Source organism: Dipodomys merriami, unplaced genomic scaffold (assembly GCF_024711535.1).
Source record: "Dipodomys merriami isolate MVZ:Mamm:240054 unplaced genomic scaffold, mDipMer1.0.p SCAF_28, whole genome shotgun sequence".
Classification (NCBI taxonomy): domain Eukaryota; kingdom Metazoa; phylum Chordata; class Mammalia; order Rodentia; family Heteromyidae; genus Dipodomys; species Dipodomys merriami.
In genome coordinates, this window is record NW_027204270.1 from 6,381,796 (window position 1) to 6,395,433 (window position 13,638).

General features: G+C 41.9%; 1 protein-coding gene and 1 pseudogene across 1 annotated transcript in view; both read left to right on the plus strand.

Moving 5' to 3' along the window:
- The window catches only part of Ube4b (ubiquitination factor E4B), a 115,303-nt gene that overhangs the window by 76,988 nt on the left and 24,677 nt on the right, over positions 1 to 13,638 (plus strand). Inside the window, exons 17-20 of the mRNA XM_070037313.1 lie at positions 6,927 to 7,026; positions 8,066 to 8,193; positions 8,956 to 9,054; positions 11,996 to 12,231. Coding sequence (XP_069893414.1) covers positions 6,927 to 7,026; positions 8,066 to 8,193; positions 8,956 to 9,054; positions 11,996 to 12,231 — 563 coding nt within the window. The remainder of the gene's footprint in view (positions 1 to 6,926; positions 7,027 to 8,065; positions 8,194 to 8,955; positions 9,055 to 11,995; positions 12,232 to 13,638) is intronic.
- On the plus strand, positions 5,443 to 6,191 carry LOC138838154 (large ribosomal subunit protein eL33-like; annotated as a pseudogene).

The following is a 13,638-nucleotide window of genomic DNA, read 5'->3' on the forward strand; positions in this document are numbered from 1 at the left end:
GAAATTTATTGAGAAATGCTTTAGAGCCTAAAGACACTCCAAAACAATGCTTTCTTGTTGGTATATATCACGCAGGCCAAGTGTATTGATCTTTTAAGTTTGTCTTACCCCTGCTAATGTCATTAGATTTTTTTTTTTCCAATTCTGGTGCTTGAACTCAAGGCCTGAGCACTCACTATCCCTGAGCTTCTTTTGTTTAAGGCTAGCACTCTACCACTTGAACCACAGTGTCACTTCTGGCTTTTTTTGGTACTGAGGAATTGAACCCAGGGCTTCATGAAGCCTGCTAGGCAAGCACTCTACCACTAAGCCACCTTCCCAGCCCTCTCATTAGATTTTAAGAGAAGCTTGTGCAGCTTTCAGACTCTGATTTCAGGTTTATCTGTTTTTCCATCTCAGCAAGGCCATCCCGACACAATACCAGTCCCACTGACTCTGGTGGGCCCATTTCAATGGTAGCAGATGTTACTTAGTAGCAGCACTCTTGTGATCTTCTGAGATATTGATGTGCCTCTCACAGTACTTGTCAGTGCTGTGATAAAAGTGTCATAGGACATAATTGGGTGCATTGTGTTAGGAGGAAGATTTCTAAGCAAGTCATATATGGTAAATGTACATTAATATTCCAATTCCCTCTTCTGATTAGAGGAAGACCTAGTACCTCAGATTTACACTAGGTTACTGCAGTTCCTGCTTTTACTTAGCACATTGCATGTACATTGCATGTACTTAGCTCATTGCATGTACATCCCAACCACTCGGGATAATAGTGAATCCAGAATAGCTGGTAGGTCTAATCTTGACAGTGAATTTAGTCCCACATGGGTCAAGGTTAGCATTTTCCTCTCCTGCTGACCAAGCATCCTCAGAATCCATTCCCACACTTAATCCACATAGATTCAGGTATAGGTAGAACACTTGACATTCCAGAGGCCTTCACATTCTGGTGCATAGTAAAGGACTTTGTAGATCATGATTAAGAATCTTGGGGGGGGGGGGCTGGAAAGGTGGCTGAGTGGTAGAGTGCTTGCCTTGCATGCCTGAGGCCCTGGGTTCGATTCCTCAGCATCACATAAGCAAAAAGAAAAAAGCCAGAAGTGGCACTTTGGCTGAAGTGGTAGAGTGCTAGCCTTGAGCTGAAGAGCTGAGGGACAGCGCCTAGGCCCAGAGTTCAAGCCCCATGACCGGACCCAAAAAAAAAAATCTTGAGCCAGGCACCAATGGCTCACGCCTATAATCCTAGCTACTCAGTAGGCTGAGATCTGAGGATCGCAGTTCAAAGCCAGCCCAGGCAGGAAAGTCTGTGAGACTCTTATCTCCAATAAACCACTAGAAAACGGGAAGTGCTGCTGTGGCTCAAGCAGTAGAGTGCTCGCCTTGAACTGAAGAGCGCAGGGACAGCATCCAAGCCCAGAGTTCAAGCCCTGAGACCAACAATAAAATAAAATAAATTATTTTTAAAAAAGAATCTTGCGCCGGGCGCTGGTGGCTCACGCCTGTAATCCTAGCTACTCAGGAGGCTGAGATCTGAGGATCGAGGTTCAAGGCCAGCCCTGGCAGGAGAGACCGTGAGACTCTTATCTCCAATAAACCACCAGAAAACCGGAAGTGGCGCTGTAGCTCAAGTGGTAGAGCGCTCGCCTAGAGCTGAAGAGCTGAAGGGACAGCGCCCAGGCCTAGAGTTCAAGCCCCAGGACCGACCAAAAAAAAAAAAAAAAGAATCTTGAGATAGGGAGATGATCCTGGATGATCTAGGTGGGCCCCATGGTATCACAAGGTCTTTGTAAGGAGGCGGGAAGGTCAGAGGGAAGGGATGTCATGATGGAAGCAGAGGAGGAATTATTGTGGCTTGGGGGTCACAACTGCTAAGCAATGTGGTTGATCTTGGAGGCTGGTATGGGAAAGGGAATGTGTTCTTCCCTACAGTCTCCAGAAGTATCAGCATCTGCTGACTCATTTTAGACTTCTTATAACCAGTAATTGTGGTGCTCCTTGTGCTAATTTGTTATTTAAACAACACTGGAAAACTAATAAAACTTATTAGCAGATTTTGCCATAATTTTGAGAATTGATTTTGTAATTTCTCCTTGGCTCAGGTCTTGATCTGACTCTAGTTGTGGTTTGGAAGCAGTGAAAAGTGATGGGAGCAGTCCTCTTAGGGAGTTGTGGTGGGAACTTCCTCTGCCAGCAAGAAAGGTTCAGAAGATTTAGTGATTTCGGAGCAAGGAGTTACCACATTCTGCCATACTCTTCCATTTGCACTCCTGAGATTCTAGCCTTTGCCCTGATTTTAAAGTAGGAGGTCTAGGAAGGGTATGAATTTAGTTTGTGTTGTACTTTGGTAAGCTATAAAAACAGACTGGGCTTCTTAGAAACTTCCTGGTTCTGTGACTTTTTCTTGAGGTGAGAATTAGCCTCAAACCCATCGTTTTCTTTTTGTTCATTCTCCAGCATAAATTAAAAGTAGCCACTCTAAACCAAGCCCTGGTGGCTGGTGCCTCTAATCCTAGCTACTCTGGAAGCTGAGATCTGAGGATAAAGGTTTGAAGCCGCCAGGACAGAAAAGTTCATCAGACTTACCTCCAATTAATCACAAAAAAAAACTGTGAGCTACTTCTTGGCCACAAACAAAAGTAGCCACTCCATCTCAGAACCTTGGGCTACCAGTGTTCATTCTCAAATAATAATTAGATCTTTATCATTTTTAGGTAGCCTTGTTAAAAACTGACCCCAGAATACCATTCTACTTGAGATCCTCCTTAGCAAGCTCACATGGTGTCAGTGGTTATGTTTATCATTGTGTGTATTTCTGTGCCCACAGCCATAGGGACTTCAAAAAGCACACATACAGTTCTAGAGTCAAAAGTCCTAAAATTCAGTTTAGGCTACCCTGTGAAGAGAGTGGTTCCTGCCTCGCCCAGTTTTCAGAAGCCTCCTACTTTACTTTTTCCTTTCCTTTTTGCCATCCTGGGGCTTGAACTAAGGGCCTGGGCACTGTCCCAGAGCCTCTTTGTGCTCAAGGCTAACGCTCCACCACTTAAGCCAAAGTGCCACTTCTGGCTTTTTCTGAGTAGTTTATTGGAGATAAGAGTCTCATGGACTTTTCTGTCCAGGCTGGCTTCAAACCATGATCCTCATATCTTAGCCTCCTGAGTAGCTTGGATTACAGGTGTGAGCCACCAGCATCCAGCTAAGCCTCCTACTTTCCTTGACTTATGAAGACCTTGTCCTATTTCCAAATTCATCCATAAAGATGTCCAGATCTTCTCAGACTACCACTAACATTGTTATATTCCCCTCACTCTTATTCCCTCCTCCTCTTACAAGGACCCTTGTTATGACATTGGGCCCTAAAATAATCCAGGGTAACCTCCCTATATAATGGTTCATCATCCTCCAATCTTCAAAGTACTCTGCCATATATGGCCATGTATTCACAGGTTGCATCCAGAAATTGGGGTATGGCATCTTGAAAGAGCCATTATTCTGTCCACTATATTTCTATTTGATTTTGGTACCAATAAATTCACTTTATCTGGGATAAACAAAAAGATTTGTCATGGGAGTACTGTTGAGTTTATTGAATCATTGGAGTAGCTGGAAAAGATTCTCAGAGATGTTCTTTGAGCCAGCCTGACAAGGAAGCTGTTTCAGGGTTTAGTGGAGCTTCTTCTGTAGCCTCAGCTAATGCCCTCTTCCACCTGCTCTACAAGAATCCTGACATTCAAGCTTTGAAAGCTGATAAATAGCTTTAGCAAAGTAGCAAGTCACAAAATTAACCCACAAAAATCAGTATACCAGGGCTGGGAATGTGGCTCAGTGTTGGAGTGCTTGCCTAGCATGCATGAAGCCCAGGTTTGATTCCTTAGTACCAGATAAACAGAAAAAGCTGGAAATGGTGCTCTGGCTCCAGTGGTAGAGTGTTAGCCTTGAGCAAAAGGAGCTCAGGGACAGAGGCCATGCCCTGAATTCAAGCCCCAGGACTGGCAAAAAAAAACTTTTTTTTTTTAAATCACTATACCAACAATGTATAAAGCACCAGAAGGAAATCAAGAAAACAATTCCACTTGTAATATCCTCGAGAGAAAGAAGGAAAGAAAGAAATCCAAACAAGGAAGCAAAAGACCTCTATAATGAAAACTATAAAACTCTGAAAGAAGAAATTGAAAGTGGCATCGTGAACTGGAAAGACCTCCCATGTTCTTGAATAATAATGACCATATTACCAAACGTGATCTACGCAATTTAATGCAATCTCCATTATTATAATCCCAATGACCTTCACTGAGATAGAGAAAACAACCCCAAAATTCATATGCAACAACAAAAGACCTTGAATAGCCAAAGTAATTTTAGGCAAAGAAAGTAATACTGGCAGTATCACAATCTCAGACCTCAAGCTCTACTATAGAGCTATAATAACAACAATTTGGTACTGGCACAAAAATGGGCCCAAAGATCAATGGGAGAATCCTGATAATAGTTGTTCTGCCTTCAGTTAGAGGCCTTCTCTTTGTCTAGTTCTGCAGAAATACTGACAACAGAAAAAAGTCTGAAAAGTGTGGGATAATAGACAGTACTGTCTACACAGTGTCATGAGACAAAATGAAGCATATTAGGTGATGCAAGAAGTTATTCCCTCCCTGATATTGAGATTCAATTGGGTACCTGAAAGAACTGAAGGAGAAAACTGTAAAGATAATCTCAGGGAAGGGCATTCCATGCAGAGGGATCAGTAGTTATAAAGAAGATCTTTAGCTAGGCAGTGCTGGCTCATGCTTGTTATTCTAGCTACTTGGGCAGGTTGAGATGTAGGGATCTTGGTTCGAAGTCAGTCTGGGCAGAAAAGTTCATAAGACTTACTTCCAGTTAAGCACCAAAAGAGTTGAAAGTGGAGCTATGGCTCAAATAGTAGAACTCAAGCAAAAAAGCTCAGGCAGCACCCAAGCCCTGATTTCAAGTCCCATGACCAACTTAAACAAAAAAAGAAAGAACTTGCTGGTGCCAGTGGCTCATGCCTGTAATCCTATCTGCTCAGGAGGCTGAGATCTGAGGATTTTTTTTTGTATTTCAAAACCAGCCCCAGGGAAAGTCTGTAAGTCTCTATTTCTATTCATCTCCAGTTAACCACCAGAAAACTGGAAGTGGTGCTGTGGCTCAAAGTGGTAGAGCACTCACCTTGAGCAAAAAGAGCTCAGGAACAGACACCACCCAAGCCCCATGTTAAAGCCCCACTGCTGACAAAGTCAAAAATAGAGCTGTGGCTCAAGTGGTAGAGTGCTAGCCTTGAGCAAAAAGAAGCTCATTGACAATTTGAAGGCCCTGAGTTTGAGCTCCAGAGCCAGCGCATTAAAAAAGAAAAAGAAAAAAGAAAAGAAGGAAGAAATCGGGCTGGTTTGTTCCTATCCCTTGGAGAGGCCTGCTAGGAACAGGACTTCTAAAATGTCTGGAAGGCTATGATGCAAGGCCATTTTTGCTGGCTATAAGCAGGGTTCCTAGAACCAAAGGGAGCACACGGCTCTCTAAAATTGAAGGCGTTTATGCCCGAGGTGATACCAATTTCTACTTGGGCAAGAGATGTGCTTATGTATACAAAGCAAAAAACAACACAGTGACTCCTGGAAGCAAACCTAACAAAACCAGAGTAATCTAGGGAAAGGTAACGTGTGCCCATGAAAACAGTGGCATGGTTCGCGCCAAATTCCAAAGCAACCTTCCTGCTAAGGCCATTGGACACAGAATCCGTGTGATGCTGTACCCCTCCAGAATTTAATGAAAATTAAATAAAGTAAATCTGTGCTCTTGTGAAAAAAAAAAGAAGAGAAAAGGAAGACTTCTAGTAAAATAGCCTTTGACTTTGGTAATTAAGGAGTTAGTTACAAGAAATTTTAGTTTTACTAAAGTTTAGTTACAAAAAATTTTTCTCATCTGGGTGTTGGGTAGCTCATGCCTGTTATCCTAGGTACGCAGGAGGCTGAGATCTGAGGATCATGGTTCAAAGCTAGCTTGGGCAGGAATGTCTGTGAGACTCTTATCTCCAATAAACCATTCAGAAAACCAGAAATGGTGCTGTGGCTCAAGTGCTAGAGCACTAGCCTTGAACTGAAGAGCTGAGGGCCAGTGCCCAGGCCCAGAGTTCAAGTACACAACCGCCAAAAAAAAAATTCTCCCTCTCAGAAAGCTAAGGGAAGGTGTGCTTTTTTCCAGAGAATGTTATGAATATTATAGTTCATCAGATTTAAACTACTAAAAATTTTAAGACATCCTTATTTTATTTGTTTTTTGTTTTGGGTTTTTTTTTTTTTTTGCCAGTCATGGTACTTGAATTCTGGGCCTGGGCACTGTCCCTCAGCTCTTCAGCTCAAGGCTAGTGTTCTACCACTTGAGCCACAGCACCACTTCCAGCTTTTTCTGCTTATGTGGTGCTGAGGAATCGAACCTAGGGCCTCATGCATGCAAGGCAAGCACTCAACCACTGAGCCACCTTCCCAGCCCCATATCCTTATTTTAAAAACCAATAAGAAGAAAAATTTTACCAATTAAATCTTAAATTGGGGCTGGGAAAGTGGCTCAGTGGTAGAGCGCTTGCCTTGCATGCATGAGGCCCTGGGTTCGATTCCCAAGCACCACATATGCAAAAAGAAAAAAGCCAGAAGTGGCGCTGTGGCTCAAGTGGTAGAGCACTAGCCTACCACTTCACTTGAGCTGAAGAGCTGAGGGACAGCGCCCAGGCTCAGAGTTCAGGCCCCACGACCGGACCCCCCCCCCAAAAAAAAAAATCATAAATTGGTTTTAAGATATGCTTTTACCTTAAATGTACTTGATATAAAAAAGAAATTTATTGAGAATCAGTGAAAGGATCAAAATGAATAGATAGGATAGATCCCAGTGGTTGCCTTCATTTGACTGTTGGTCTTTGATTTCAGGACTGTGGAAGATTTGAAAAATAATGAAAGCCAGTGGAAAGATTCTCCCCTGGCAACTAGACATCGTGAAATGTTGAAACGCTGTAAAACTCAGCTGAAGGTTTGTACAGTTAATTGGAATAATTAGAGACTAGCCTTGTAATAATAATAGTAATTTTCCTGCCAGAGTATGTGCCCTGAGTGAATAGTGCAGTGTTTTTATTTTTTTCATTATTTTACTTGAAGATAAAAATAGGCCATTTGTAAATCTATGTGTAATCATTTCAATTTTCACACAGAACATACACATGCATATGTAGTGATGGTGTACACTCTTAGGGGCTTTCCTTAATCTCAGTTTAACATCGCCGCCCCTTCCTTGCTGTGTGCAGAACACCTTCTGATCCCACTCACATACTCCAGTACTACTTCTGGCATTGTGGAAAGATCTCTCTACTTAGCCCCTCACTTCAATCTTACTTGAAAATGATCCATCTTGAAGAACCTAACTATGAATGGAAATATTTTTCTGGTGAGACTTAGCTAAAAACAAATGCTGGCTGACCTTTACAAGGAAAGCATAGAAGATAGCAAATTCATGATTTCAGGGATTTGGGGGGGGGGTGCTAGTAGGCTAGACTGCTTCAAGAAGAGGAATATACTAGGGGCTCTTATCTGGATGCACAGTCTTCCTAAATATTCTAAGATGTGTTCCCAGGGATGTGTACATTGTTTCAATCTGTATGTCAGTGTGTGTGTACATATGTGTGTTACCCTCACACAGTTCTCTGAGGTAAGTATTACAGCCCTAGCGGGCAGCTCATACATGGTGATGCTGGAATTCAGATGTGATTTGTCTGGCTTTTTTCCACTAACTGTCCTGGCACCCAAAGGGCTTCCCCATCAACCCAAGTTATTGAAATATGACAGTAAGAACTAACCTTCTTGAGCACTAACCGTGTGCTAGACTCTGTGCTCAGTGGTTTGCATGGCATACCTTTTGTTTTTCTCAGGAAAAGAAAGATCTTGAGACCCAACCAGCATCCTTTAGCTAGAGAGGCAGGGCCAGCCCTAGGTCTCTGGCTCCGTTCCCTGCCCAGTCACGCTGAGGGCCTTGGCTCCTGACTAATCTCTGGGTGGGGGCACACCTACTTCCACAGAAACTGGTACGGTGCAAGGCCTGTGCTGACGCTGGCTTACTTGACGAGAGCTTCCTGAGAAGATGTCTGAATTTTTATGGCCTTCTCATTCAGCTGCTGCTCCGCATCCTGGACCCTGCATACCCCGAGTGAGTGTGCTCTTTCCTCTTTGCCTGTCTCTACTTGTCTGGGCTGTGTTGTGTCAGTTGTTCTTCAGAGTCCATAACAAAGCCAAAACTTCTTAAGAATTTGTTTCTCAGGTTCAAGGTTATATTTATATACTATTAATTCATTTATATTAATGGCTATTTTTCCCTACAGTTAACAGCTATCAGAGGCGTGAATATTAGCTTCTGTTTTTAAGGCTATGACTATATTATTTTTTTAATTTGCTATAGGAAATGGAAGTTTATAAATTACAAACTAATTCTGGAAATAACAGATCCAGGAAAAATGCCCAGCTAATTCAGAGAATAAGCAAAGGACATTCCCAATCACTTCATTTTATTGTGTGTTTATATTTATTATGAAGTCTATAGGTCACTGTTGGTGAGAGTGACCCCCACCCCTTATAAGAATGGAAAATGTTAAAAAATACACTTGTGGCTCTTTTGGCTTATTTTAGTTTGTTGTACAAAATGACCATTACCTTTTTGTTTCCTTCTAATTTTGTTTATTTCACTAACTTTGAACAAGAAGTCAAGACAAGGGGAAACATTTCACACACCCTGAGCATTACTCTCCATTCATTTCTAGTTTTGGTTACTTTACCTGTATAATTGTTACAGATTGTGTTAGAGGATTAGGATACTTTCCTTAAGGAATATACTATTTATTAGTAGTATGATAATTCAATATTTTGATGTTATAATTTAATTTTGTAAATTATGCTCTTTTTTCCTCTTTGACAGCATAACACTGCCTTTAAATTCAGATGTCCCCAAGGTATTTGCAGCGTTGCCTGAGTTTTATGTAGAAGATGTTGCTGAATTTTTATTTTTTATTGTTCAGTAAGTGCCTTTGACACATTATATAATTCTAATATGTTTTTATATGTAATATGCATATATTATTTTAAACATTGTTGCAACCCTCTATTTTGGGCCTGGAATTTTTTTTTCTATTTATTTATTTGTATTTGTATTGTCAAAATATCATACAGAAGAGTTACAATTACATGGGCAAGATAATGAATACATTTCTTATTGTTGTTGGTTTTTGGTTTGTTTTTGTTGTTGTTGTTGTTGTTGTTTTGCTGGCCATGGGCCTGAACTCTGGGCCTGGGCACTGTCCCTCAGTTCTTCAGCTCAAGGCTAGCTCTCTACCACTTGAGCCACAGCACCACTTCCGGCCTTTTCTGTTTATATGGTGCTGAGGAATCGAACCCAGAGCCTCATGCATGCAAGGCAAGCACTCTACCACTGAGCTACCTTCCCAGTCCCATGAGTACATTTCTTATCAAGCATTGTTGCCTCCTCCAGGCCTGGAAAAATTTTTTGGTGGTTTTTTATGGTTGTTGTTTTGTTTTTTGTCAGTTGTGGGGCTTGAACTGAGGGGCCTGGGTGCTATCCCTGAGCCTCTTTGTGTTCAAAGCTAGCACTCTACCACAGCGCCACTTCCAGTTTAGAATAGTTAATTGGAGATAAGAGTGTCACAGCAACTTTTCTCCCCAGGCTGACTTTGAACCACAATCCTCAGATCTCAGCTTTGTGAGTAGCAAGCCACAGGTACCCTACTAGGCCTGAAGTTTTATGTAACTTTTTAACTGAATGCTGCCTAGAGACTGGAGAAATAAATCAAGTCTGTGGCACCAGGCCTATTCCAATAATGCTTCCAGGACAGAAGTAGGATTAACAATGCAGCAAATAATGTATTCTGTGAAAATTGAGTTGAATTTCTAGTAGTGGAGTATATGTTACTGGGAAACAGAACAGGTTATAAACATCCCAATAAACATCCAAAACCCAGAAATATCCACACATCTATATTTTGAACTAAAAGTTGTCTCAATTGTAAAATTGGGAAACTTATAAACAGCTTAGTCTTATAACTGATATTTGAGATTTTTTTTTTTTCTTGGTGCCAATCCTGGGCTTGAGCTCAGGGCCTGGTTGCTGTTCCTGAGTTGAATTTTGCTTAAAGCTAGTGCTCTACTACTTGAGCCACAGCTCCATTTCTGGCTTCTGTGGCTCTTAATTGGTGATAAGAATCTCACGGACTTCCCTGCCTGGGCTGGATTCAAACCACCATCTTCAGATCTCAGCCTCCTTAGTAGCTAGGGTTACAGGTATCTGGCACTGGCACTGGCATCCAGCTGTTTGTTTTTAGAACTCCTCATTCAAGGATGAGGGTATATTTAGTTAGATAACTTGCCAGTCATATGATAAGCCTGGGTTTAATCCCCACTACCACCAAACATTAATTAATTTGACATTTCCCTTTTTTAACATTGTAGATTAGAAAAATTGCAACTGCAATTCCTTGTCACCATGATGTTACTGTAGTAGCATCAGCTAGGAGTTGGAATGATAATGTAAAATCTATTTCTCAAGAAAAAGTAGTTAGTTGTAGGTTCATAGTCATAAATATAATAAACATATAAATATAATATACTTATACATATTTTCTAACAGAAAAATCCAAGATTAATATGTGACCCTTAAAGATGTTTTTAATTTTCATATGTATTAAAATTTTATTCTTAAAGAAATAGTTAAAATGGACTAGTTGCATTGCTGGCAAAAGCTGTGTCCAGCTGGGCACTGGTGGTTTATATCTGTAATCCTAGCTACTCAGGAGGCTGATATCTGAGGATCATGGTTCAAAGCCAGCACGGGCAGAAAAGTCTGTGAGACTCTTCCATTCCAGTAAGCCACTAGAAAACTGGAAGTGGTGCTGTGGCTCAAGTGGTAGAGCCCTTGCCTTGAGCTGAAGAACTGAGGGACAGCGCCCAGGCTCAGAGTTCAAGCTGTGTCCAAAGACAGACCTGATCTGTAGTGACACTTAAATTTTGAGTGGTGAGAAATATAAAGGGTAACTGAATATCATAGTTTCTTTGTTTAATGAAGCAAGCCTTGGGATTCTAGTACTTAAGTACAAGCATAGTTAACAGTGCAATGCTATGTATGTATAACCCCAGTACTCAGAAGGCCAAGGCTGGATCATGAGTTTGGCCAGCCTGGGCTACTTAGTAAGACCCTATCACAAAAAACAACTACACCAAAACTCACTTGGAAATTTTTTCTTTTTTTGTACCTGGGCTTGAACTCAAGGCTAGCACCCTACCACTTGGGTCACAATTCCATTTCTGGGTTTTTAGTGGTTAATTGGAGATAAGTCTCATAGCCTTTTATGCCTAGGCTGGCTTTGAACCACAATCCTCAGATCTCAGCTTCCTGAGTAACTAGGATTACAGATGGGAGCCACCAGCTCTTGGGAAGCTTTTTTTAATACTTTTTTGGTAATGAAAGTCTTCTGTGAAATTTCCTTGACTTAATTATAGCTTTGTTTTCTAAAGGGTAAGTTTATGTAGCATATGCCAGCCAATGCATGTTTTTTGCTCATTCTGGTCCTAAATTCAGGGCCTCTCAATCTTGCTCTGCTTGCCGACTCACTGCTGCTGCTCTACCACTTAAGGCATGCTTCCAGTATTTTTTAAAAATTGAAACAGGGTCTCTCAGTATCCCTGCTGGCCTCAAGCTAACTATGTGGCCCAGGTTGGTCCCAGGTGATCCTCCAGTCTCTTCTTCCTAAATACTGGGATTGTGGGGGTTCCACTGCACCTGGTTTACATATGTCTATTTACAGTGTACATTGTAACTTTCAACTTGTTTAATTTAAAGGGGTTCAGTGTCCTTTCCTATACTATTTATCCTTTTGTCCTGCCTCTACTTAATGATATCCTAGGACAGTTTTTCAGATTCATTTCTTGTCCTTCTTGCCTCTATTCAGATACTCTCCTCAGGTGCTTTATGAGCCCTGTACTCAGGATATTGTGATGTTCCTCGTTGTGATGTTGTGCAACCAGAACTACATCCGGAATCCATACCTAGTGGCCAAACTGGTAGAAGTTATGTTTATGACCAACCCTGCTGTCCAGCCACGAACCCAGAAATTTTTTGAGATGATTGAGAACCATCCTCTCTCTACCAAATTACTGGTACCTTCTCTGATGAAGTTCTATACAGGTAGGTTCCTGAGTATGCCACATAACATGTGGTAGTCAGACTTGGGCAATGTTTTCTGAAGCCATTTGTTACACTGTTGTACTCTTGAAACAACAGAGAGCATGGAGACACACTATAAAGAGATTTTTCTTTTCTGGTTGATTATATTCCAGCTGGCATCAAGAGTACAGCTCTTTGTTGGTCAGAGTATTCTTGTGTTCAAGAACTGTCAACGAGCTGGGCACTGGTGGCTCATGCCTGTAATAGTAGCTACTCAGGAGGCTGAGATCTGCGGATCGCCATTCAAAGCCAGCCTGGGCAAGAAAGTCTGTGAGACTCTTTATCTCCACTAAACCACTAGAAAACTGGAAGTGGTGCTGTGGCTCAAGCTGTAGAGCTCTTGCCTTGAGCTGAAGAGTACAAGGACAGCGCCCAAACCCAGAGTTCAATCCCCACAACCAACAAAAAAAAAAAAAAGAACAGTCAACAAAGCCTGACACTAAGGCTGGGAAAGTGGCTTAGTGGTAGAGCGCTTGCCTTACATGCCTGAGGCCCTGGGTTCAATTCCTCAGCACCACATAAGCAAAAAGAAAAAAGCTGGAAGTGGCACTGTGGCTCAAGTGGTAGAGTGCTAGCCTTGAGCTGAAGAGCTCAGGGACAGCCCCAGGCCCAGAGTTCAAGCCCCAGGACCAACAATAAAAAAAGAAAAAGAAGAAAGAAGAACAGTTAATGACTGTCAATCAGGGCCTGTTTCTTCTTGTTTGGGGCCCAAGCTGTTATCTCTCTGAACAGACTCTGAGCAGTCTAAGAATCTGCCTTCCTGCTTTTCCCTTTATCTCTATTTTGAGGTGCCTGATAAAGAGTTTCAGACAGACTCTTTTAAATCTAAAGCAAGCAAGATGTTTGCTAACATCTTCTGAGGCTGTAGAGAGCTCTGTTGGGGAAAAGTTTCTCTTGCCTGAAAATCCCTTTTCTTAAGGCATTTTATGTGATAAACACAAGTCATTCAGGTACAAGTGGTTTCTTATGCTTATCAGGATAGAACTTTGTGGTCTGCACATATTAAGAAAGGGAGACAGGGCTGGGAAGACCGCTCAGTGGTGGAGTGCTTGCCTTGCATGCATGAGGCCCTGGGTTCGATTCCTCAGCACCACATAAGAAGAAAAAGCTGAAAGTGGCGCTGTGGCTCAAGTGGTAGAGCTTTAGCCTTGAGCTGAAGAGCTCAGGGACAGCCCCCAGGCCCAGAGTTCAGGTTCCACGACCAACAAAAAAAAGAGAGAGAGAGGGAGGAAGACAGACAGACACCTACAAAAGCCTACCCAATAGCCAGTGGGTAAAATTAATACTATGAAACTCTCAGGAATATGTAAATTGATTAAGCCTTCTTATAAGCATGTTTGGCCAAACCAACTCCCTTAAAAAAAAATG